The sequence below is a fragment of the Rhynchophorus ferrugineus genome, unplaced genomic scaffold, assembly GCF_030347505.1.
Source record: "Rhynchophorus ferrugineus isolate W39M unplaced genomic scaffold, kcgeb_rfMv2 rfM9, whole genome shotgun sequence".
NCBI lineage: Eukaryota > Metazoa > Arthropoda > Insecta > Coleoptera > Curculionidae > Rhynchophorus > Rhynchophorus ferrugineus.
The window spans coordinates 29824033-29851714 of record NW_027472588.1 but is presented as its reverse complement, the minus strand read 5'-3'; the positions used below and the strand labels follow the sequence as shown (position 1 = coordinate 29851714).

Sequence of the window (27682 nt, the reverse complement as noted above, 5' to 3'; positions counted from 1 at the left end):
TGCTCGGTAAACGTGGAAAAACCATATTTGCAAACCATAATACATATTTGCAGTAATTTTGTTTTATTGCAGCAAACAATAATAAGTACTATAAAAGACTCAGTTTATTTCTGATTTATACGTTTTTATTCAATAAATTGTCGTTAATGGTCAAAATTAGTAAAATAATGAATGTCTTGAATATTTTGAAATCTAGAACCAATTTTAAGCTTTTGATTGCTCAGGTCTACGTGTATAGTAGTGTAATTTAATAGAATAAGTTTAAGCAATTGAAATATATCATCAATCTACATTTTCCTGGTATTATAACCTGGTATTTGTATACCATTGTCCTGGTGTATTTACTAATCGTATTATCTGTGCCTCGAGCTAGTAAAGATGCTGACATAATTATAATACATCGAATACTTAATACAGGAGGTCTCAAAAAACTGCATGAACGGTAATTTATCCTAATACGAAAGTGTTGTAACGTAATAAATTAATTTTTAACGTAAAAATCGGATTCTCCATGTGAGTTTATGTACCACTGCGTTAAGTTTCGACTCTATGTTAACTCATTTTGTCCTGTTTTGCCAACGAAAAAAGCATGAAATTGTTTGTTTTCTTAATGTTACGCAGTCGGCTGTTTCTCGCGCCATCGATCACTACAAAGAGCTTGGCCATGATGATCGGCATCCAGGTAGTGGAAGAGACTGCACCGCCAATACTTCTGCTAAAAACAAGAGCACATATATTCATCATTCATCCAATAGCCAAAAAGGAGCTCCAGCTCAAGGTGTACAAGGTTCAAAAAGGTCAGCTACTCACAGATGAGAATAAGCGCATTCTCTTCACGGACCTCACAGTTGAGCAAGCGCACAACGATCAAAATAAATTAACTAAATAAATAAAATAATGGGACTGACTGTCGCCAGAAGACCTGAAGCCCATTGGCGAAAATTTCAAATCACATTTAAACCTGTGTAATGCCACAGGATTGATCTATTTCGAAACCGACTGAGTCTATTATTGCTAATTAATTAATTAAAAAATTTCACTTAAAATGTTTCATGCAGTTTTTGGGACACCCCGTATAATGTTTTATTTCAGAAGTGAGTCCGATGCCTATTTTTGGACCCTCATTGAATTGATTTCTTCGCGGGATGAATGCTTTTGATTAATTTTTTATACGAAAATTTAGTTTAGCTTATAAACAATGAAAGTAATGAATGAATAATGGATGAATTATACCAAATTACGTAACAATGATCTTTCACAGCCCTATTTCAAGCATTATCCTCTAACCATAATCCTGTAACATTCTTTTATAGTGCTACAAGATACTGTTTCCCGTTTGACGATCCAAATATTGTTTTTATGGCTATCCAAGGGATCAGGGATTTTTATTTGAGGATTGGTTTCCATTTCTCGTGTAAGCTGTACGCGTACCACGGACGCGGGGCTATTTTGGGGCTGGCGACATGAATTGCGGCACGACAGGGCCATTTTGTGGAAAAAATAAAACAAGGTAATATTTACATAATCCACACCATTCGATATTTAAGACATGAGACTGCACCTTGCGTGTTTCGTTGGCAAGCTAACCGACTGTTTCCGTTACTATTCAAGAGTCGACGGTTATAACTCGTTTTATATCTCCGTATTGTATTTTTGGAAGCGTGCCTTATCTGTAGTTATACCTGGTCGTTAATATTATTTTATTTTCTTTTGTAAGCTTTTATCACACTTGAAATGCTTGCTATATTATTATATTAACACTTAAAGGCTTATTAATGTTACTATACTTACACTTTTATAAAGTTTTTCGATAAAGGAGGGTCGATATTGAAGTTGAATTAAACAAGTTGTGTGTGAAATAATTACGAAATTCTGTTTTTTTATTGGAAAGGACTATGTATGGCGTTTTGTATAAAATATATCATTGTTTAAATGTCTTGCGCGACTTCTACCGGTGGCGTGGGCAAACATTTACTTTTTGTGGAAGCATTGCATGGCCAACTCGTGGCTGTTGAAGATGATTTTCAACCAAAATTGGGGTCTTAGCGAACAGTTATTTTTGACCGTTTAACTCGCCTCCAATTCTTCATGGTTTATGACTTCTTATGATTTTCCCCGGCTTAAGACCACCATCACAGGTCTCATTGTCACTTTTCAAACAATATGACACCTTTGTGTATTCCATCGTCGTTACGGTCTCATTTCAATCAAACCACTACAATATCACGGCTTTCCTACCTGAGAATCTTAGAACTGAAAAGAAAAAAATTAACTTTCCGCAAAGTATAGGTTATTGACTCGTAGGTCTTAGTAGTTTACTAGTTATTGAATTGAATTCAATCTACGAAGATTGACTAGTAAATGTTGAAATAAATTACAGAGCTACGAATAATATGTCGGATCCACCTAAACCTGTCAATAATATAGCTTCGGTTTTTGTTGGGTCCTTGAAAATAGAACCAATACATATCGGAACCACTATATCATATAATTAATTATTGAGTACCCAAAATTGATGGTGAGAGAAATAAGCTACTATTGCAACGAAATATTATTGTTGGTAAATATTATTATAGAGCCACGTTGGTTAGTTAGTCCTCTAGCTGATTTTTGGCAATGTCGTAGGAAGTGAAATATGGATGAATAAACTGTAGGTAATTTATTTATAGGAATTTACGTAGGACAATGAATTAATTAGAAGGATTGGATTAGATGTCGTTGGGGCTTTGAGGGAGAAAATAACCGGGCCTTTAGATAACCTTTAATGAGGGGGAACTAGCCTAATGATGGATTTCTGTGCTCTAGATTGTATAAGTATATACAGAATTGTTTTGGTTGACAACCTAGGAACGATTTAGTGCCTTCAGAGCATAAAACACTTGGCTAGATTTAATACAGTCTGATATGACGTTTTATTAAAATTATTTTAATCTAACCTTCTGGTGACATCTTTGTTGGTGAAGTTTCAGTTAGATATATGAAATGAGAAATAAATATATATACTCTAAACTGTATATACTCTATAAAAACCCGAATAAATGTCAGATTTTTAGATGAGATCGAGATTCTGAATCATTATCTACCTGTCTGCGTTCCTCGGCAGCCTTGAGTTTATCCTCGATGTCTTGCACGGACATGGAGCTTTTCGGCGACAACGGTTTCTTGGGAGGCGCAGCCTTGACCTCTGGCTCGCCCAAGATGACCTCGTACCGCACACCGCCTCTTGTTTTTTCCTGACATCTCACTTCTGTGGCTAAAAATAAAGAAAAATACGATAAATTGTCGCAATCTAATCTACGGAGCGCTACGTTACGAAATGAAACAAAAATCAAAACAACTTATGGGGGACGTGCTGGACGAATATATGGGAATATTTTGGGTTTTATGATTGAGAATAATACAACATTCAGTTCTAAGGCCGTTAACGGTCTAACGTTCCAAAATAATGAACATCTATCACTATGAACGCGTCAATGTCTCAAACAAAATCACAGTTAATTTATGTTATATAAAAGTGAGTATATTTGTTATCTTATTGACTATATTAAAAAGGGATGGCAAAGTACAGAATAGAAACCATTTATCTTTATCTATCACTTGGGTTTGTTTATCGCTATAAGATTACATTAACAATATTAATAGAGGTAAGTGGTAATGGGGTTAAATGAGAAAATCATCACACAAAAAATGGATAACTCAACCATCTAGAATATATTCACTGGCTATTAAATGATATTATGATTGTTTGTAAATTTAGTACCGAAACTTGTACTAAATAAGGTATTTTAATACATTTTTTTTTGGAAAAGCATTAATGTACTTCTACTTTTTTAGAAGGAATTGAATTCCAAGTGTTAATTAGAAACAATAATGTTGAAGATGAAGTCTTTTTTTCTTTATCAAGAACAATGAAAAAAAAGCGAATTGAAAGCATTTGTCGAGTCCAGTCTCCTTTGAAATATCTCATCAAGTATTTTGCAGTATAATTTAATTTTGTTTAGGTTAAATATTTTTTTATATATTTTATATGAATATGTTCACTTTTATTTGAATTAAACAAACACAACGGAACTGTTTGAACTGATGCTTAATCACCTTAATATAGTCACAGTTACAGGATCCGGTATAATATAGTAAATCAACTTCTTCCCAATAAAATAACCAATGTAAGTCATAGATGACATCAAATATAGACTACAGAGAAGTGGACACGATTAATAAGCATAGATAACCTACATCGGGTTATATTTATTATTTGCTAATTCTAAGGTTACGTTTCATGTGCTTGTTAATTTCTTACATATAATTGTAAAAATTTGATGAAATTAAAAAAAAAGTTTTTTTATTGGTAATTGAAGAAATTAACAAATTATAACGACATTAAGATCACAAATTAAGTTTATGTATATATATATATATATATATATATATATATATATATATATATTAATCCTAGTAAGTATCACTTAGTATATTATATATTAATGGAACAAAATTAATTCCAAAACGTAACTAAAATTGAAATATGAATCAAAAATATACCCTAGATATGACAATATCAACAAATTACCAGGATATAGTAATTTTTAAAGCTCACATAATGATAGATAATGTAAACTATAATTAACTATCTTAACACAGCAGGGTATGCTAAATTTGTATATATCAATATTAAAATCATTGTTTCTAATAATTATTAAAAAATATGATGAGTAAGCAAGTATATTTGATAAGAATATATAAATAATGAAAAGGAATACAATAATGTGCATTGGTGATGAGAAAAAACCAAATGCAAAGGAAATATATCAATACTTTGTGAATATATATAATTATACATTGTCGATGGTGTTATTTAATTAGTGTTAGTGAAGTTATTTGGTGAAGAAAAAATGTGCATTAGTAAATTTGAGCAACATAATAATTTCACTAATTGTGTTTAAATAATTATAATCATAATCGCATTATGATGAATCGTTTGTCAAAGGGAAACAATAAATTTAGCTAAATTTACTTCCCAAGGAAATAGAGGACTGTAAATAATAAAAACGTAATCATATTAATACATAACCAAACTAAATTAAAACGTTAGTCATTTTATTTAAGTAGGCATCCATTCAACTAGGCAGTCATATGTAGTATATAACACTTCTGGGTCTTCTTGTATCATGTTCACTTCCCAATAGTCTATCGAATATACTGACAAATGCAGTTTGTAAAAACGTAAAATTAATTTTAAAATTAGAACAGATTTTTCAATCTCATTTTATCCTAGTTAAACAGAGACAGAATGCTGACAGATGCGTTGGAACATGTAGCCGAATTAATCTATAAAATTTGATATCTATTGGTCGACACTATTGCCAAATTTCTGCAAAAATCTTTAAAACATTGGTGATAACTAATTAAAGTTGTAAACCAAAAGTAAAAATTGCGATTGATGCGGTAACATTGCGACGTGCTGACGTTGCACATTTTGATGACGTGCATTGGTTGTTTTATTGGATGGACTATGACATATAAATCTTAAAACATTATTGGATACTCTAATTATTCGAACCCGGACTACAATTGGCGATATATATTTTCGTAAAACATACATAAAATTTAATTTAACAAAACAGAAATAAAAAAGGGACGGGCCCTGGGCGGTATTGATCTAGATGACGAACGGAAAGAAATAAAAGACGGTCGTCGGTCGTAGCGACGCTCGGAGCCAGCGTCGACGAGGTGCAGACCGATGGGCGCCGTCCAGGTCTCCACGCTGGTGACGCAAAACGTAAAATATTTACGGAACACGGAACCAAGAAGGCGCCATCCGGCCCTTTAACGGACGCCGGGACTTCTCGTCGATAATGCAGGTAATTCCGTTATCGACGACAGACTTCCTCGACTTCAGACGGACAACAAACTTGGCGAATTAAAAGTCAGTACCTTTCAAGATGGCAGTGGATGCACCCTCTAGAATATAGATTAAGAGTATTCGATTATAAGTTTAAAGTTATTCCGTGAGTCTCCTTTATATATATTCCATGCGCGTGTCTCTGTTTCGCTTTAAAAATATCCATGGCTTACTACGATACAGTAGGCGCGTTAAAAGAATGTCAAACTAATAATTTAATTCAAGATTGTATTAATACATTTATTATGGGCATATAAATATCTTATAGTACAATAAATTACAATATTATATAGTTATTTTTAAGGAAATATTTCATGATACATTGTTTAAATAGCAAATTAATTTATTTTAATCGTGGAATAGTATGATTTGGAAAATAAACGTATTTACAACATGAATAGTTGAAAATATTGTTAATTATTAAATAATATTTTGTTAGTATAGACTTTATTTAATAGATGGAGCCACTTATACTTTTCAACACGTGTTAAATATAAAAATATGCATTCTTTTTCAATAATAAAAGTTGTTTTGTGACAAATCGAATTTGTGATAAAAATATAAAACTAAAATAAAACCATTATTTGGTGTGTTTTGTTATATTAATATATTCACTTTGAATTTTATATACACAAATATGGCCAAGTAACAAATATTCATTTTCGAATATTTATTTTAAATTAGTACTGGGTTAAAATAATAGATGGCACTACTGGATTGATAATGTAACATGAGTTTTATTAATATGAACTTTAAAGAATGTTAAATGATTAGGTTTTTAAGAAAATAATGTAGGTTGTGTTTAACGTGTTTTTTGAAGAACTAGAAGCGCTGTACTTATTTGCAGCTGTTGCTATAGAATTTTAGAAATTAAACTTTTAGAAATTCCCTTTAGGTTGTTTTTTTATTTTGTAACATTTATTTTGCTTGAACATTTTCGAATTGTCGATAAGTATTAAATACATTTCTGAAATATTTTCTGAATCCAGATATTTCAAGATCCAATTATTAAAGAGATTCACCTTGCTATTTTTATAATTTACTAGATGTAAAGCAATTTTTTTATGGATTTATCAGATTTATTCTGACATAATAATATGGTATATAGCAAAAGAACAGGTTGCTATATATCATTTTCATGATGTTAGTATCATTGACTCACGAATCTATAGGCCACCAAAAGATATTACAATTATTTCAATATTTCAACATTACTATTTCTTGCAGCTAAGTTATAATTCATTTACTGTTTCATTTTACAGTAGAAAGACACTAATCAATATATCAAAGTAACAAATATCAAATAAAGACATTAAATTTCTTTTATTTTACTTGAACATTTTCGAATTGTCGATAAGTATTAAATACTTTTCTGAAATATTTTCTGAATCCAGATATTTCAAGATCCAATTATTAAAGAGATTCACCTTGCTATTTTTATAATTTACTAGATGTAAAGCAATTTTTTTATGGATTTATCAGATTTATTCTGACATAATAATATGGTATATAGCAAAAGAACAGGTTGCTATATATCATTTTCATGATGTTAGTATCATTGACTCACGAATCTATAGGCCACCAAAAGATATTACAATTATTTCAATATTTCAACATTACTATTTCTTGCAGCTAAGTTATAATTCATTTACTGTTTCATTTTACAGTAGAAAGACACTAATCAATATATCAAAGTAACAAATATCAAATAAAGACATTAAATTTCTTTTATTTTACTTGAACATTTTCGAATTGTCGATAAGTATTAAATACTTTTCTGAAATATTTTCTGAATCCAGATATTTCAAGATCCAATTATTAAAGAGATTCACCTTGCTATTTTTATAATTTACTAGATGTAAAGCAATTTTTTTATGGATTTATCAGATTTATTCTGACATAATAATATGGTATATAGCAAAAGAACAGGTTGCTATATATCATTTTCATGATGTTAGTATCATTGACTCACGAATCTATAGGCCACCAAAAGATATTACAATTATTTCAATATTTCAACATTACTATTTCTTGCAGCTAAGTTATAATTCATTTACTGTTTCATTTTACAGTAGAAAGACACTAATCAATATATCAAAGTAACAAATATCAAATAAAGACATTAAATTTCTTTTATTTTACTTGAACATTTTCGAATTGTCGATAAGTATTAAATACTTTTCTGAAATATTTTCTGAATCCAGATATTTCAAGATCCAATTATTAAAGAGATTCACCTTGCTATTTTTATAATTTACTAGATGTAAAGCAATTTTTTTATGGATTTATCAGATTTATTCTGACATAATAATATGGTATATAGCAAAAGAACAGGTTGCTATATATCATTTTCATGATGTTAGTATCATTGACTCACGAATCTATAGGCCACCAAAAGATATTACAATTATTTCAATATTTCAACATTACTATTTCTTGCAGCTAAGTTATAATTCATTTACTGTTTCATTTTACAGTAGAAAGACACTAATCAATATATCAAAGTAACAAATATCAAATAAAGACATTAAATTTCTTTTATTTTACTTGAACATTTTCGAATTGTCGATAAGTATTAAATACTTTTCTGAAATATTTTCTGAATCCAGATATTTCAAGATCCAATTATTAAAGAGATTCACCTTGCTATTTTTATAATTTACTAGATGTAAAGCAATTTTTTTATGGATTTATCAGATTTATTCTGACATAATAATATGGTATATAGCAAAAGAACAGGTTGCTATATATCATTTTCATGATGTTAGTATCATTGACTCACGAATCTATAGGCCACCAAAAGATATTACAATTATTTCAATATTTCAACATTACTATTTCTTGCAGCTAAGTTATAATTCATTTACTGTTTCATTTTACAGTAGAAAGACACTAATCAATATATCAAAGTAACAAATATCAAATAAAGACATTAAATTTCTTTTATTTTACTTGAACATTTTCGAATTGTCGATAAGTATTAAATACTTTTCTGAAATATTTTCTGAATCCAGATATTTCAAGATCCAATTATTAAAGAGATTCACCTTGCTATTTTTATAATTTACTAGATGTAAAGCAATTTTTTTATGGATTTATCAGATTTATTCTGACATAATAATATGGTATATAGCAAAAGAACAGGTTGCTATATATCATTTTCATGATGTTAGTATCATTGACTCACGAATCTATAGGCCACCAAAAGATATTACAATTATTTCAATATTTCAACATTACTATTTCTTGCAGCTAAGTTATAATTCATTTACTGTTTCATTTTACAGTAGAAAGACACTAATCAATATATCAAAGTAACAAATATCAAATAAAGACATTAAATTTCTTTTATTTTACTTGAACATTTTCGAATTGTCGATAAGTATTAAATACTTTTCTGAAATATTTTCTGAATCCAGATATTTCAAGATCCAATTATTAAAGAGATTCACCTTGCTATTTTTATAATTTACTAGATGTAAAGCAATTTTTTTATGGATTTATCAGATTTATTCTGACATAATAATATGGTATATAGCAAAAGAACAGGTTGCTATATATCATTTTCATGATGTTAGTATCATTGACTCACGAATCTATAGGCCACCAAAAGATATTACAATTATTTCAATATTTCAACATTACTATTTCTTGCAGCTAAGTTATAATTCATTTACTGTTTCATTTTACAGTAGAAAGACACTAATCAATATATCAAAGTAACAAATATCAAATAAAGACATTAAATTTCTTTTATTTTACTTGAACATTTTCGAATTGTCGATAAGTATTAAATACTTTTCTGAAATATTTTCTGAATCCAGATATTTCAAGATCCAATTATTAAAGAGATTCACCTTGCTATTTTTATAATTTACTAGATGTAAAGCAATTTTTTTATGGATTTATCAGATTTATTCTGACATAATAATATGGTATATAGCAAAAGAACAGGTTGCTATATATCATTTTCATGATGTTAGTATCATTGAGTGATGTTGAATCACTCACGAATCTATAGGCCACCAAAAGATATTACAATTATTTCAATATTTCAACATTACTATTTCTTGCAGCTAAGTTATAATTCATTTACTGTTTCATTTTACAGTAGAAAGACACTAATCAATATATCAAAGTAACAAATATCAAATAAAGACATTAAATTTCTTTTATTTTACTTAAGAGTTTATTCTAGTCTAGAAATTCGAAAATAATCGATTTTTTCATATTTTTAAAGCTTAACTCTTTAAGAATATACTCTCAAGCGGATTTCTCAAAATTGAAATTATTTTCGGAGATATAGCTGTTTTAGTGACGTGGAAAAAGCCCAAATAATACAAAAATAATAATATTATTTTTGTGTGACATATACAAAAAATTAAATTACCAAGAAAACAAATCTAAATCAATATAACTGTTTGGGTTTGGCATCGACTTCAAAGTGATTAGTTGGTAGTAGTTAAAATAATATTGTAAATAGATAATTAGGTTTAGGTATGTATTAAGCTAAATTGTGTGTATATAGTAGAATATAAAATACGCGTAGTAGAAGGTTTTTGATTATTTTTATTTAGTTATTACAACGATGATTATGTACATATTTTATTTTAAAGCTTTTTTGTGATAAAAATCTAAGTTTGATTATTTTTTATTTTTTAGTGAGTTCCTTATTTATTTTTTGAAGTCGGTTAAATTTTTTTGTTAAAAATATTTTATTAATATATTGTTCCCTCATGACATCTCTCTATTTTCTCCTGTATTTTATGGGAAACTGTTTAAATTTTGAACACCACCAACTGATACAGAAGCCAAGCAAACAAACCTAACATTCAATAAAATATCAATAATCCTAACATCCGTGATTAATAATTTTATTGCAAAAATATTCAATATATAGGTTTTCATACCGGAATATCAATAAAACCGTTGAAGCCAATACGCAGCCTGTGCCGCCTTTCTCTTCAAGAATCAGATAGCAGCTCATAACACGACACCGCTGGACCGAATTCCCATGCGGTCGCATATTGAAACAATCGAGAGGAAAAAACAAAAACCATACGTGGTTGAAGTTCACCTTGAGTTCTCCTTAGTTAGACGTAAAAATTCCCGTATTTTTTCGTCTCAATAACCGTCGCAGATGACTCACCGGTGACTTCCTAAATAGGTCTCGTCTATTTTCTATTTTTTTCTATCTAGTATTGCTCAAAATCGATTACTAATTGTATTATACAGGGGCGATATACGTAACGAACCATAAATAATATCAAAATTCGAGAACAAAACATAGAGAAATAATGAAGTATGCGATATTATTACAAATGATAATAATAGTTCGTCAATAATTTTGTGACGCGTCATCTATTCGTATCTTTAAGGCTTTTTTAATATTCCGTTTCTGATAAGAGATACGGATAAAATTACGGCAAGGGAGCAAAAAGAGGTGCGAAGGCTCAAGATAATTTGTATTAAAACCATAGGACTATCAATTAATTTCAAAGGATTTACAACAGATGGTTTATTGTGTAAATGCATCGGATACATTTGTAACCAACTTTATGTTGAAGCTTCACTGACAAACGTAACTTTTCAGTATGTGTCATTTCCTCCAAATGTGAATAATTTCTTTTTAGTGTGTTGATAATGTGATTTTATAGCGAGTAAATCGCATTTGTCTTTTCTTCCCCTTTTTAGTTTAATTTCAATAAAAAGACGGTTGAAGGTCATCGAAGGCTGTATGAAGCTTACGGCAATCATGATCCATCGATTTCAACATGTGAATACTGATTTCGACGTTTCAAAATTGGTGATTTTGACACCGAAGACAAAGAATGATCTGGACAGCGAAAAGAAAATTGAAGGTAATTTGAAGGAAATACTTGATTATGATTCATGTAAAACGCAAGTAGAATATTCATAATTATTGGGAGTAACACAAGAAACTATAGCATTGTTACTGGGGATGAAAAATGGATAGATTGAGTTAATCCAAAGCGAAAAAAATCATGGGAATCAACGACAAAGCTGAATATTGATAATGATCTGTATTTGGTGGGACCAGTTTGGTGCGGTAAACTATAAGCTGATAAATCTTAGAGATATCATCAATGGAAATTGTTATCTAATCCAATTGATGGGTTTGAATCCAGCACTGCGCGAAAAATACGATAAATGACACAACAATGCCAACATCCGACCACATGTTGCAAAACCGGTGACACATTAAAATGGAAAGTGCTTCCCAAATACCGTATTCTTCAGGCCTTGTTCTGAGCGGTGGTTCACTTTTTATGAAGATGCCAAAAAAGGGTCGACTCATGGATAGAGATTCAAAAGACTCGATCTTTCGAGTAAAAATTCGTAAATGGCCTAAAAGATCGGAAAAAGGAGGAGTTATCGATGGACATTAATTTGAATAAAATATATTGTACCGACTTTCTACAATAAAGCTCTAAATTAAAAAATCCTTTAAAACTAACTAATAGTACAAACTTGTTAACATCGTTTTTTTGGAATTCAAAAGGAATTTTGTTCATGGAGTACTCCTAAATTTGTAAGCAATAAATTCATCTTCTCATTGCAACTTTTTAAAATTAAATTGACACACTCGTAAACATGACCGCTTTGCGGAAGAAAACAAATTTCTATTAAGACCTACTTCCATCCAGATTATTCGCCAGATTTAGCTCTTAAAAAAATTCATTGGTGATCAAAAATTTTTTTAACAAATAACAAGACATAATCTGCCATAATCTGAGTGATATATTAGATATTTTAATGACACTCACTACAATGACGGGATTTATAAATTGGAAGAAGAGTATTGAAATCGTAGAAAATTATACTGAAATCCTAACAGTTAACAGTTAATAAGTTAATCGGTATTTTGTATACCCGTTTCATTTCGTTAATTTATGTGTTACGAAAGACGCATTTTCATAACACTTTTTTGGTTCTTTGATTCATTATTTTTCAGAAAATAATTTTGTAGGATACGAAGTGACCGAAATCACTAAATCTGATTAGACATTTTTTGTTAGTACGGAAAATTTAAAATGCAACTACTCTAATATTAATGAAGTTGATGATAATAAATGTTAATGGTTTGCCAATGTTATCTTCAATGTGTAAAACCGATGATGCTCATGGAGTTTATTACAATCTCAAATATCCCTACCAACTGTGGCTTCTGCCGTCATTAATTTTCTGATCGGGTACTCACATCTATGATATTACCATTTTGGATTTTTAAAACAAATACCTAATATCTTATCTGGCCATTTTTCTTTGTCGGTCTTTGATTTTGTCTTTTCTATTTTTAGCATATATTAACTGAATTTTAATTGATACCAATTTTATGTTTTACTGCATTTAACTAATAACCGTTTGATTGAATTTTGTTGTTTGTTTGAAAATGATGTCATTACCGCGAGTAACATTTATTCTATATGTATCTGGTATTTACATTTTCTGCAATCTTTTGATTGATTCATTAATAATCACATCAATCATCATTTATAGTATGTAGTCCACAAGAACGTGGTTATTTCAAAGTAACTGAGATAATGCGATACAGAATTCCAGGGAAATCTTTAAAATAATCAAAAACGTCTATTGTTTTGTCGTTGCCATTTGTTGCCAAATATTTTTTAAATACATTTTTATTAGTTATTAAATAAAGCTTACTAATCCGAGTAGCTTGCAAATAAAATTATTTTATAACGACAATAACACTCATTATATTGTGCTTTAATGAGACAAACGCTATAAATGTCCGTTATTTAGCTAATTATTAATTGATTGAGGCTCCAGAATGAAATGTTAGAACTGCAGCAACATAAACTGAAACAAACTAATGATGCTGATTACACCGCAAAACTTTTGATATGGTTAATTATTTTAGTCACTCTAATTATTAGAATTCGTTGGACATATTTCATATATAATTATATGGATTGATATGGGATTGAGATAATTTTCAACATTTACAAATTAATTATTATGATTAAGCTTAATACTGTCGACTAATATCACAAATAATGTTGAAATATAGCAATTAAGTTCCACTAACTCGAAAATAATATAGTTATTATCCTCGATCTACATCATTTAGCCAGAGAATTACCACTTGGCACATGTTAAATATTATATCTGGTTGAATCAAACATGTATTAATCTTAAATTAGTCTCGATAAGGACAGAATTTATATCATAATTTGTATACTTTGATTCGATTTGTACTTATTTTATTTTTGTAATAAATATGATGAACCTCTAACAATTTTAGATCGTTGAAGTACATTTAATTATATCATAATAGTACTATACCTAGATATAAAATACAATACAAATAATTTTATGGGCCAAAAATGTAAATTCAACCAAACACATGTAAATATCAGTTTCGGTGATAAAATGTGACATAGTTATTATCAAAGTTTATATTTGTATTATTAAAAAGGCCACTCTATCTCTTTACTCGTTGGATTACATTTAATCACAATACTATTTTTTCGAAAAATACAATTCAAAAAGACCAGGGGATTAGGCAGGTAAATAATAAAAGAGGGTCAGTACAAAATTTAGGCCTAAGGGGTTGGTAGTACTTACCATCGCAGGAACCACGGAGTACCGCGCAGTTATTTCCAGTTGTCGAGTCGTTTTTCTGTGGTACGATTACTACGGGTACCCCCACAGAAAATTCGATCTTAGTAACTGGCCTTTTAAATCGACCTCGCGACGGTTGGTCGCGTACATGGCGACGAACCAACCGTCGTAGGCTTGGTAGACAACGAATATAATATAAAAACAAATGAAAAATGTCGGAAAATTGTGTAAAAGCAAACAGAGAAGGAAACAAGAAAAAAAAACGAACATTGCGGAATCGTATCTAATCTAGGGAGCCGTGAGTGCAAATTTGCGTGTGAGAAACAATTTATAATCAGCCTAATAGTTGCTGTGCACGTTACGATTTGTCGGTAATCAATTTTACCCAGTAAACACAAATAATCGCATTATAATTGAAATTTTAAACAAAATTAATCATGGCAGTCTAATTATTTGAACTCGTTGAAATATCGTTCAATAAAGAAAATATTTTTAGAAATGTCAAAGCAGTAGAAAGAAGAATAATAAGGATAAAATATATAATTTAAAGGATATACACAGATCGAAAATTACCCGGTTATTGTTAAAATTGAATTGATTTTATTGAAAAAGAAACAAGCTAGATCAGAAACAATAATTTTATATGGTAAATTTTTTATACATTTTAGGCAAATATACATAGCATATAGGAATAAAAATATAAAAACAATCTGCTTCATTAACATAATTAATACGACAAAGCATAACGTAGAGGTGTACGATGCGCCATTTCTAAAATATTCTTCTATCGATTATTACCAAAATTGCTCTACTCTAATCCTAAAAAGGAAAACGATGGCCATGGCATCGAGCCAGTCTCGTCCAAAATTAAAATTGCACTGCGGCACAACACTGTTCACTACAATTGGGAGAGCTACAATACTAAAGCCAAAATGTGCAAAAGAAAATATTAAAACTGAGGATTACGTTATTTAACCACCTTTAGTTTGTAGAAACTACAAAATAAAAACCAGTAAAATAGCGAATAGAAAACCAAAACAGAAACTAGTGTTGCCTAGGAGACGTCGAATGTTTACTTACTGACAAATTGGACACGTTTTGGTTGGTTAGTTCTTGGCTTGGCCTTCACTTTTGTGATTGGCAGATTCCTTCTGTGAACTGTATACAAAACATGAAAGATCCTCGAAATTTTATCGCGTTTCATTTATTTTTTTCGATGCAAATAATACTACTACGTCGCTGCGGATCATGATGTACCTGATATAAATTATTAATTTTCTACTATTCTAAGTATACTTTAATAACAATATTTTAATTTAGTAATAGTGATGTTATTAACTCTTGCTTAAGAGCATGTCAATTCAATGATTTTTCTCCATTTACCCTGATAACGTATTAATACTACTTGAATATTTAGGTAGAGATATTAGTCAATATGACGATATGGAAATACACTTTTAAATATGCACTGTATATAGAATATTTATTATATTGGACCTGTCAAATTGATACCGCGGTTCCAATCTTACTCTAACATAACCGAAAGCTGTATATTGACCACCAGATCAAAATATAGCTTGTTCAACAAAATAGATAGAATGTTGTCCGATGCGCTGAAACATGTAACTGAATCAGCCTATAATATTTCATTTAATACTAGGGGACCATGTTGTCAAAATTATTTGAAACAGTAGTGATAATAATTACCGGCTATAAATTGGCAAACATTGTAAACCAGAACTCTAAGTTGATCCTACGTGCTGATATAAATTTGGATGATGTGCATTAGTTGTTTTATTGAACGGACTATATATAGCTTATCCAAAAAAACAGCCAATGCATGTCAAAATGTATAATATCAGCACGTGGCACTATTACCGCATTAACATTTTGGTTTACGTTTGCCGGTTTGTAGCCTATAATTATTATTACTAAGGTTTTTAATAATTTTCTAGACATTTGGTAACAGAGTCGGCCATTGCAGTAACTTCATTTTTGGGTCTCGAAGTTGATCGGTGAGTTATCTTTATATATATTCATTTTAAGTGCATATTCTAGTATCATCTGTCAAATGGCCGTAACGATTTTACTGAAAATTTAATTTTTAGATTATATTACTTCCCAAATTCTTATACTTGGAAAATTATAAATCAAATACTTAACCTAAATACTAAAAATCGAATTAATTTTTTAATAATTTAATGAACATGGGAAAAATTATTTGTCCCGATAATAGGGAAATTTAGTAGTAGAAAGTTGGCTTCATTTTAATGTTAAAAAATTACATGAACAGCGAAGATCTGAAATAAGTAAGCAAGGGTTAAATCATTTATTATAAAACTAACTAAAATATACTTTGTTTGAAATTCAGACGTCATTTGATTTTTGAAAACTAAAAAAATCCCGAGATTGGTCAGGATAACTCACAATAGTTTCATTTAATATCTAAATATGAAATAATAAGAGAAAAAAATTATATCATTTCTTTTCATGTTTCTTATAGATTATTTTGAAATATCAATATAATTATTGGCATAAATTTAAAGCCATCATGTTATCACTATAAAACTTTTGACAATCCACTTTTGAAGCCGGTAGTCGAATCAAATCTTCCGAAATTTGAGTAGAAATTAATATTTTTTCAGTTAATTTTGTTCTGTAAAAGAACACACAATTTATTTACTTTATTTATTGCTTTTATTTGTTATGATACAAGAATCACTTCATTTGTGGCTAATATGGTAAATCAAATATATAATATAAACAGTAAAAATCGAATTACTGTTTCAGTAATTTGATGAACAGGGCAATAACTATTTGGCGAATGTATTGTAGATAGAAATAAAAATAGACAGAAGTTGATGGGTTATTCCTTTGCATTGAAATAATTTCAGTTTAAATGAATATTTTAATTTCAATGTTTTGTATTGGATTTTTATATATCGCCACAACATTTATGAAGAAAATGAATTACTTGTAATGAAATCTTCAGAAATTAAAAAGAAAGTTGTTTGGAACGTATATATAAAAACAAGATATTAAATAATATAGATAATGTTATATTGGGCCACTGGTTATTTCAATATATCACTACATTAGTGATGTAGTTTATATGAGAATAAAATTTGGTTAATTATTAATAATTATTAAGTATTCACTTAAATTCCTACGCTATCCTTTCATAACTGGGCACCAAGTAGAGCAGGCCAAGGAATTTAAAACGAAAGGGGTGCCTATATTAGCATCAAAAGTAAATCAATGTTTCGAAGTTCGTGTCTCTTAAATTCAATTTACGATATGTGAAAATCATGGAAATGCACATACGTCGGAGAGAATATGAAGAAACCTATATTATCTATATATCTAGCTGAACTAAAAGTGAAGGCACGTTAATAACGGGATCCTCAAGTTATTGGCACCCTGTTGAGATGCCTTACGGGCCAGTAAATCTTTAGAGGTCAATCCGGGCTAAGCGCCAGATAAGGATTGAAGGCGGCAACGATGATATATTCTTTATTATTAAGGAATGCAGTCAAAAGCACCAAGTGGTGTATTTGAAGGCTAAAAGTTGTATTAATTTTAATGAATTTTATGAAAATCGAATGGCAAAATACTATTAAGTTGTAAACCATAAAATAATGTCCTTTCTAGACACGGAAATCAATATTATAAGAGTGTATTAATGTTTAAAAATGCTGCGTTAGTTAGTTCAAATTAAAATCTATGTATGTAAAAATAGTTAATATTAGTCAAACTATTATTTAACAAAATAATAATTGTACGTTTTCATTATTAAAATTCTTTTAATTAAAAATATCTAATATTTCATATTACTGTACTTTTTTCACTATTAAATACAGATTTATCCGAAGCACTATCAAAATTGAATCGATTATGAATTATCATTCAGTATGCTTCTAAACATTTACAGAAAGTAATAAGAATTAAAAAAAAACAAGGGTACAGAATGAATCAACTATTGATCATAGAAAAAATATGTGCTGTTTCTAACAAATGGATTGTTAATGATGATGAGACCCCTAAGAGTAATGAATATTTGATAAAGAAAATTGAAGTCCACGCTCTAGTTAAATATTCATTGTGTTAATGTATTTGGTGGGATCAAAAAGGTGTGATTAATTACGAGTTATTGAAATTTGGAAGAACTATTTGGGAAAGCTAGCTGGTAGTGATAGTCAATACCGACTTAAATTAACACTTAAATGAACAAATTAATTTGGTGGTATAGTAATGATAGAGGTTATATTGGTGAACTTGTAAAAATACTGAAAAATGCAGGGTGGGCAACATTGACTATAATTTGTTTCTTTTCATTTATTTCTTTTGGTTTTATCGAAATTCGGATGATTTTTTTAAAGAAGTAGATTTCTCGACGAATACTTAAATGTTTACTTCAGATAACATAATTTATAGAAAGCTAAGGAATGGCAAAAGGTAAAATCAGCAAAATACTTTGAAATCCATCACGATGGTAGATTGAACTAGGAACATTATATTAAGCAAGAGGCTGAGCAGATCAAACTCAAAATTAAACCAGTATAGCTGTGCTGGTTAGTCGGAACATACTATATACTTGATTTTATCCAAAGTCGGTCGGTTGACTTGTAAGTCAATAACAAAGCCTATTTGGACTTATGGGGTGCAAATATGGTTACTAAATCAATTAATATTGCAACTATTCCAAACCCAAGTTCTCTCAAAAGTTCGACTAATTACCAATAATTATCGCTACGTAATCAACGATGGCCTCGAAATTAAATGTAACGTATAGTCTATTCAGTTTTTTTAGTAATGCGTAATGAATATTTGTGACGTCGAAATATTGCAATGTTGCGCATTTACTCTGAGTTTTAGTTCAGTTTGGCTTTGACATACAAAAAAATTGTAATCTAAATAAAATAATTGAACAAAAATGTTATCAAATATAATTTATTTTAACATTATAGTATATCCAAAACCTACAATTAATTATATAGTCACAATAATTTATAGGCAAGAGTTAAAACCTCTTATCACTGTTGCTTTCAAGAATTTTCATACATCTGATAGCCGGTCGCCGTCTGGTTGTCAGATGTACGTTAAATTATTTAAAATATTAGTTATAATTACTACAGGTTAAAAACCGGCAAACATTATTTTAGCCCTTTGAATATTTTGATAACTTAAGTTGCTGCCTAATATATCATATTACTGTTTGAAAATGCCGAAAACAATAGTCCCTGCAATTTTATTAAAAATATTTTTAGCGGGTTGCTGCCGGGATAAATATTAGTATGGGTACTGTGAATAACATAGCTTACAAAATGAAGAATAATACGTTAGATTCACCCAAGAAAATCCGTCTACATACAAAGTGGGTGACGAATCTTGACCATCTTGATATTGGCTCTATTCGAGACCAAATATACGAGATGTATAAGAACAGTAAGTAAACAAACTATTTTGTCGATATAAACATAATTTAATAAAATTATTTTAGAGAAAATTGTCTGTCTAAAAAGTATACATAAAAGAATTAGGAACATGCAGCTTTTTGACTGATGTAAGATATCTTTTCACACACTCTTACAGGGGTTTAAATGGTGTAAAGATAACCCTCGGAGAGGTTTAATAGAACTTCCAGACATTACCTTAAAAATAATTAAATTTTTTAAAGGCATAAAATAAAGACGAAGGAAGATAAGGTATTTGAGGTATTTGTGTATCTTGATGAAACTTGGATATTTTAAATTGGTTCATTGTGGCAATCTTGGCAAGGCAGTAACAAAAAAGTGTAAAGACAAAAATTCATGGAAAAAGGTAAATGTTACAACAGCATTCGATTAGGTTTTGTTGGTCATTATATTTATTAATAATTAATTGCAGATACATTGCTGGTCGCGAAGAATATTCTATCAAAAACTGTTTGGATATGTGGAAGGAAGCATTGTCAACCATAACAGCTTCGGTTCGGATGGACTCGATAAGACATACAGAGGAAGTAATTGATAAATGGTGGAATTGTGAACATGTTTTAGGCAGCTTAGAAATTAAAAGTTTAGTGATTGAATTGGATAATGAATGGGAAAGTGAAAGTGACTGAAGGAAACTTTCAGGATATGTGATAATGCTGGAAATTCCTGAGACAGAGTGATGAGAGTGGAAACAACTAAAGGTATGCACATAATTAATTGAATATAACTGTAGAAAATGATAGGGTGTGAAAGATTTGTGTGCAAAGATATGATTGTAATTGTTCATAATTAAACATGAGCATTAGATTAGAATGTATGAGGAGAGAATGAATACTAACTGTTTTGTAGATATGGTAAATGCATTAGACAGAATTCAGTGATTAATTTTATGAAGAATGGTGTACACAGATAGTAGCAGATGAAATAAAATATACAGTGATACCAATATGTCTTGACAAGTAAACACACCATTGGAGGAAACAAGAACTGAATGTAAAAAGGTAAATATACTCTCGAATTAAAGTAAAAAACGTTTCTCAGATATACAATTGTTAATTATGTGGATTAGGCCTCGAGGTAGATACCACTACATAAAAAACGCGCCTAGAAACTCTACCTCATGGATGATGTGGAAAAGAGTAAATGTACAAAACAAGTCTAACCTACAAACTATTACATCTGTGTTCTTAATTATAGTTTTAAGTCCTTCAATAATATATGTATTAGATGTACTATAATGTTAAAATATTTCATAATATTTTTGTTCAATTATTTTAATTAGATTAGAATTTTCTTGTATGTCAAAGCCAAACTGAACTAAAACGCAGAGTTGATGCGGCAACATTGTAATATATCAAAAAACTTTGAATTGACTATAGAAACAATATTGTTACTGGCGCAGGGAGTTAGCAAATTGAAGCAACCAAACCATATAAACTTGTATAAAGTATATTATTGTTACTATTAACTATAGCTTAAGTTACTCTTATTTAATTTTAAATTGAGAAAATCATATTCAGATATTTATTACTCAGTCGTCTTGCTTGTGAATTGACCCAAGTGCAAATTAAAACTATTAATAAATTAGTTTATAATTAAGACTGTACTAAGCCCAATAAAATATTTAGCTTCAGTACTTCAAAAAGTTTAATTTTGCTAAGTAATCAAATACGGACAATAAATTTAAGATTGATGATGATACCTAAAAGGAATAAGTCGTTTTTCATAGTCGGAAACTATAACACTGAAAAAATGACTCCCCTTATGTAACTAAATAAAACACTGAATCATCTCGGTTCCATAAAGCAACTTCCGAGTCGCAAAATATTGATAGGGAGGCAAATTGAGTGGTTAATTTTAGGGAGCTTCGTCATAAAACTATTACGATCTAATAAAATTCCGGTGGGGGTTAGTATGAGGATTATACAAATTTGCGACAAGTAGAACAGTTTATGGTTACGACTTCTTATATGTTACGAGGAGCGCAATGATCTTTATACGAAACGAGCGAAAATTAAGTAAAACTGGGTGGATCTAATATTTATTCATTAAATGACAATAATTAAAATTCACAAAAATAAATACAATGGGAATTACGACAATTTTATTTGATCTCTAATAAAACCAAATATGTAATGGGTTAGGAAAATAGTAATTTAGTTTTTAGTTTCTGATGGCCTTTTGACACTTCCAGTAGAAAAATTATTGTTCTGTAGTACTTCTACTGTACTGTGTGTGGTTATTGTAGAACTTCTGAGATTTCAGTATGAAAAGCCGAACCAAATGATTTTCACAAGATTTTTTGCAGAGCATCAAAACTTCAAGCAATCTTCCTTAATTATTACTGAATTAAAATTGATCTATTGATGAATTCCCTCCATTTTTGCAATCGGCTGTTAAATTTGCGTCTTAATATTTTAAAGAAATTCTAAAACAGCAAAAAAATTCATCGTTTCTTCGAACAGCCATATTTTTTAACTTAACTCTTTGGATTTTTAATGTTATCACTTTTCTTTTCTTTTATGTATACTTTAAACATTAATGAGTATCTAGTAAAAAAATTGTTTGTTCCTTTATTTCGCATGCAAAAATATCTAAAATGCATGCCTCTAGACTAGAATACCTCCTTTAGAAAAAGAAATGTTATATGGACAAGCATAAAGATAAAACGACAAAGTCAAAAACGAAGAAGGTATAAATATCTAACTCGAAGGAATAAAAAGAACGTTTGCAAACGATAACATCTTTATGTATGTGAATGCCTTTATTCTATCAATAACAGAGGCAAACCAGGGGTTTAATGCCTATATTGTGAATTTGGGGGTCCAGCTCCAGACCACAATACCCAAGCATATTTAAATCTTGTCGATTACAGAAGCTTATCAAAAAAATATTAAGCTATTCTTTGAAGTTAATTGGTTTAAATTTTTAATTATTGATCACTAATATAATTAATAAGCTCTAAGATTCAGCTAACCAATAAACACTCTTGCCTTAACATTTTTACTACTAACAGCTAATATTTATAATTATTTGTGTAAAACAGAAATGAAACTGATATAAAATGTGTACAAAATATTTTAGAGTGATCGCCTTCACCGACAGATACAAATTACAAAACTATGCAAATCTAATGACGCGAGCCACAGTACATTTATTTACTACGAGACAAATACTGCGGGACGGCGGGGTAGCAACAACAAATCGCCCCTCTTACTTCGTTGTTTCCCCCTCGTCTAATGCCATCCCGTCTATCGTAAATAACCTTTAAAACTTTTCTTCCCCCCAATTCGAAAAGCCCGGATATCCGAAGTTCGCAAACGATCCTGATTCCCCGTCTCGACCATCAGTATCGCCGTTGCTCAGCTAATATTTGGCCAGGAACAAATTGATGGGGGTCGTAATTAAGAAACGGGAAATGCTCTTGTACTACTTGATACTGAACAATATAACAATCTTGCTACTTCAAAAACACTTCACATTGTTCAATCTCAGTTTATAAGATGTGCAAATATGGGGTCGCATCAAACCGATTAGTAATCTAACGCTGCCAAAACAAAGTTATTCGGTTAATTACCAATGCTTATCACTACGTAGAACTGCACGATGACTACGAACTTAAATTGATCTATGAAGTTATTCAAGATTTCGCCTTAAAAGATGAAATAAGCAACGTGAAAGAAGTACAGCTATTGGATAATGCGCTAGAAATCAGAAGATTGAAAGGAACTAAACCGCATGAACTTGTTAGTGTATAAGAGTTTACTCTCTTAACTTTATCCTAAATAGTCTAATTTGATTTTTATTTGAAAAATATATACTGAGCTATTTATCCCGCATTTACCTTGCTTGTGTATTGATAAAACAATAATAATAAATTAACTTGTAAATTAAGATTGTATTAAGCATATCTAATATAATTAATAAATAATAATTAATTAATAAAAAAATCAAAAAATTAATCCCGAAGCAAAAATAGAACAAGATCTCGCGATATTGAGCGGCAGAAATTAGATACTGATTTAGTAAAATAAAAACATACAATGCGTTTCGTGGTTCCTAAATTAGACCTATTTGGAAAAAAACTCCACTGTTACAAAAACTAACTAATTCAAACGAAAAAGAGTATCTCACAGCATCAAATAAAACCAAGAAGTGTTAATTTTTGAAGTTCCATTCAATTATGAGATTATTTAGGACTATTGAAGGGTAATGAAACTTGTACAATTGCATAACAAGACCATCGTATGGGAAGAAATCAAGATAATAATAAAAAGACATATCGCAGCCCTGAACAATCAGATATTCTTCCACGTAACTCAGCTTACAACATCAGCAAACATTGAAAAGAGAAATAATTTCCCTTTTCAGTGATTTCAGATAATTTTAATTTACGCTTTGTTATTGCTGCCGCAAAAGACATGAGTGTTTTCGAAAAGTAACCTAAATCTCGATTTTGCAATATCAACATCAGATATGTTGTTGTTAAACTGTCGCTGTAAGCAATTAATCGTCATTTTTGTTGTCAAAATGATTTCTATTGATAACATTGAATATTTTCAATATTTTCAATGTTTCAATATTTTCCTTATGTGGTACTTATTAAAGTATTTATAACAGTGATGTTGGTGATCTTAATAAATATTGAGGAACGTTGTGATAGTATTAGTAGCAAAAGGTGTTCTGGAACCATGTTCAAGACCAAATATGGAAATAGAGGAAAAACAGTCAGGAATGGAGAGTTGCAAAACTTAAGGTCTTCTTATAGAATGATCTGGAAGCAATATAATATAATATATATTATTACAATAGTAGAAAAATACATAGAGAATCTAGCTTGTCCGACCTTTTTGAAATTGAAATGAAACAATTACAGACCCTAAAAATTGGAACATTATTCCATTCAAGATAGGGTAAAGAAATTTTGGTAAAAACAGTTCTAGAGAAGTGGAGAACGAAGTTACAGGCGATACTCAGAAATAATTTTACTAGAGCTATAACAGGTCAATTTAAAAGTCTGACAGCCTGACACATAGATGGCATTACTACAATTAAATCCCTTTTTTTTTAGTTAGCCCTAACCCTCAAAAGAGGCACGTATAAATTTGACAGCTGTCGGACAATTAGTTTGTGAATTATAGTATTTTCAGAGAAGCAACTTTTGTTTTTGTAAAAAAATGGATAAAAAAGAATTTCGCGTGTTGATAAAATATTGCTTTTGCTTATTGCCTTCAAAAACTTGGTTTCATGCTGAGTTTGCGGATACTGCCCCAGAAAAATCAACCATCAACGATTGGTATGCTAAATTTAGACGTGGTGAAATGAGCACCGAAGATGGGGAACGCAGTGGATGCCCGAAAGGGTTTATTACCGACGAAAACATTAAAAAAATCAACAAAATGATTTTGAATGACCGTAAATTGAAACTGAATGAAATAGCAGACACTCTTAAAGATATCAACTGAACGTGTACATCATATCAATCACGAAAATTTGGGTATGAGAAAGCTCTGTGCAAAGTGGGTGCCGTATGAGTTCACTTTTGATCAAAAACGACGACGAGTTGATGATTCGGAGCAGTGTTTGAAGATGATCAAGCGTAATAAACCCGAGTTTTTGCGTCGATATGTGACAATGGATGAAACATGGCCCCATCACTTCACTCCAAAATCCAATCGACAGTCATCCGAGTAGACTACACACGATGAACCCGCTCCAAAGCGTAGAAAAACGCAACAGTCGGCTGGCAAGGTTATGGCGTCTGTATTTTGGAATGCGCATGAAATAATTTTCATTGACTACCTTGAGAAAGGAAGGACCATCAACAGCGACTATTACATAGCATTATTGGATCATTTGAAGGACGAAATCGGCGAAAACGGCCGCATTTGAAGAAAAAGAAAGTGCTGCTTCACCAAAACAATGCACACTTGTGACACAGTCAGTGAAAACGATGAAAAAAATCCATGAATTGGGCTTCGAATTGCTTCCTCATCCACCGTATTGTCCAGATCTGGCCCCCAGCGACTATTTCCTGTTCTCAGATCCCAAAAGAATGCTCGCTGGAACAAAATGTTAATATATAATCAGTGTATCACCCTTGACTTTTCAATTGAGCTGTTAAATTGTCCAGATGAAATAACGACCACGTACGTCCATGTGCAGCCAATTCAATAAGTCGCCACTTTTGCTGTAAAATAAAGGTTTTAGACCCTTCATGTTTCAGAACGTATACACATTTTTTACAAAAATCATATTTTCTTGAGCCATTTATTTTCACACACATTCAGTTTAATTCAATTAAATTTTCCCAGCAGGGAAAAAATACGTTTATTCGGTTATATAAAAAAACGTGCCCCGGTCCCGACCGCTCTAGTAATCACCGCATCGCTCCACACACATACCCAATTGAATGAGAACGAGGCCCTAAATGAAACGCAAACAATTAGATTCATTTAGAAATTCATTTTAGTACCGGGTCGGGATCTCGGCCTGGTCATTCCGCCTAATGAGGTTCGCTCGAGCCACCGGAGCCGGTGCTAACGTTTAGTAAAAACCACGGGACCGATCCGCTTAAATTGAATTTAAGCGACTAGGGTGGTGCCCCGTTTATATAAACGTTCCATATATGCGAATATATAAACCGCAAAAAGCTCAGGTTATTTGATGAATACGCAGAGACAAGGCGTACGCATGACAATGGATTGCGATATATTCCGTTTTTGCAGTTTTTTTTTCGTAACTTTTAATTGTCGAAAATATAATATATATAATTAGTTTAATTTAAAATGCTGCTGCTATCGCTAATAATAGAAAAAAAAGCACGTTCGTGTGACTAAATAAAAATGATTAAAATAATTCTCAGCCTCGTTTTATCTATGGCCGCAGCTACCGCCATAATTCTGAATCAAAACTAGAAAATAAATAGTGACGTAAATCCAACTCTTCAGTTTCTGAAGCAAGTTCGTTTTCGGAAGCTGTCCAAGAAAGTGTTTTATCACCTCAAAAACTAACACATGGGCTGAAAAGAACCTGGGTTTAACAAATAAAACGTGTTTTTTTTTTGTTCAAAATTGGCTTTATACATCAATATAATCTCCATCAAGAGCCACACGGCCATTACAGCGCCGCTCTAACATTTCAATACCACTATTGTAGAGTGGTATATCTTTTGCCTTAAAATAGGCCTGTCATCATTTGCTGTCCACTCAGATGACGATCATTTTGATTCCGGAGTGAAGAGATGGATCCATGTTTGACCCGTTGTCACATATCGATGCAAAAATTCGGGTTTGTTATGTTTAAACATGACCAAACACTGCTCAGAATCATCAACACGTTCTTGTTTTTAGTCAACAGTAAGCAAACGCGAATACTTTGAACAGAACTTTCTCATGGTTAAATGCTCATGCAATATAAAACCAGCACGTTCTTTTCATATCTTTACGATGTTATCAACTTCACTTGTCGATTATTAAAAACAATTTTGTGGATTGTTTTGATGTTTTCTAGTGTTACCACCTCATTTGGACGTCCACTGCGTTCTGCACCATCGGTGTCTGTACAGCTACGTTTGAAGTCATCAAACCAACGTTTTATTGTTGATTCTGATGGAGCGAAGTCCTTATAACGCCTTTCAAGCCATTGCTTCGCTAGAACGGTATTTTTCACACCAAGAAGCAGTGTAAAATTAAAACAC

General features: G+C 30.7%; 1 protein-coding gene across 17 annotated transcripts in view; it reads right to left on the bottom strand.

Annotated features, from left to right (window-relative positions):
- The window catches only part of stai (stathmin), a 66836-nt gene that overhangs the window by 9248 nt on the left and 29906 nt on the right, over positions 1-27682 (bottom strand). For 6 of the 17 annotated variants that reach the window (XM_076414395.1, XM_076414403.1, XM_076414408.1 and 3 more), the window contains 3 exons: positions 15590-15667; positions 14513-14581; positions 3084-3253 (listed from right to left, as the gene is read on the bottom strand). In XM_076414395.1, coding sequence (XP_076270510.1) covers positions 3084-3253; positions 14513-14581; positions 15590-15667 — 317 coding nt within the window. The remainder of the gene's footprint in view (positions 1-3083; positions 3254-14512; positions 14582-15589; positions 15668-27682) is intronic. The other 11 variants (XM_076414397.1, XM_076414406.1, XM_076414412.1 and 8 more) reach the window with 3 other exon arrangements.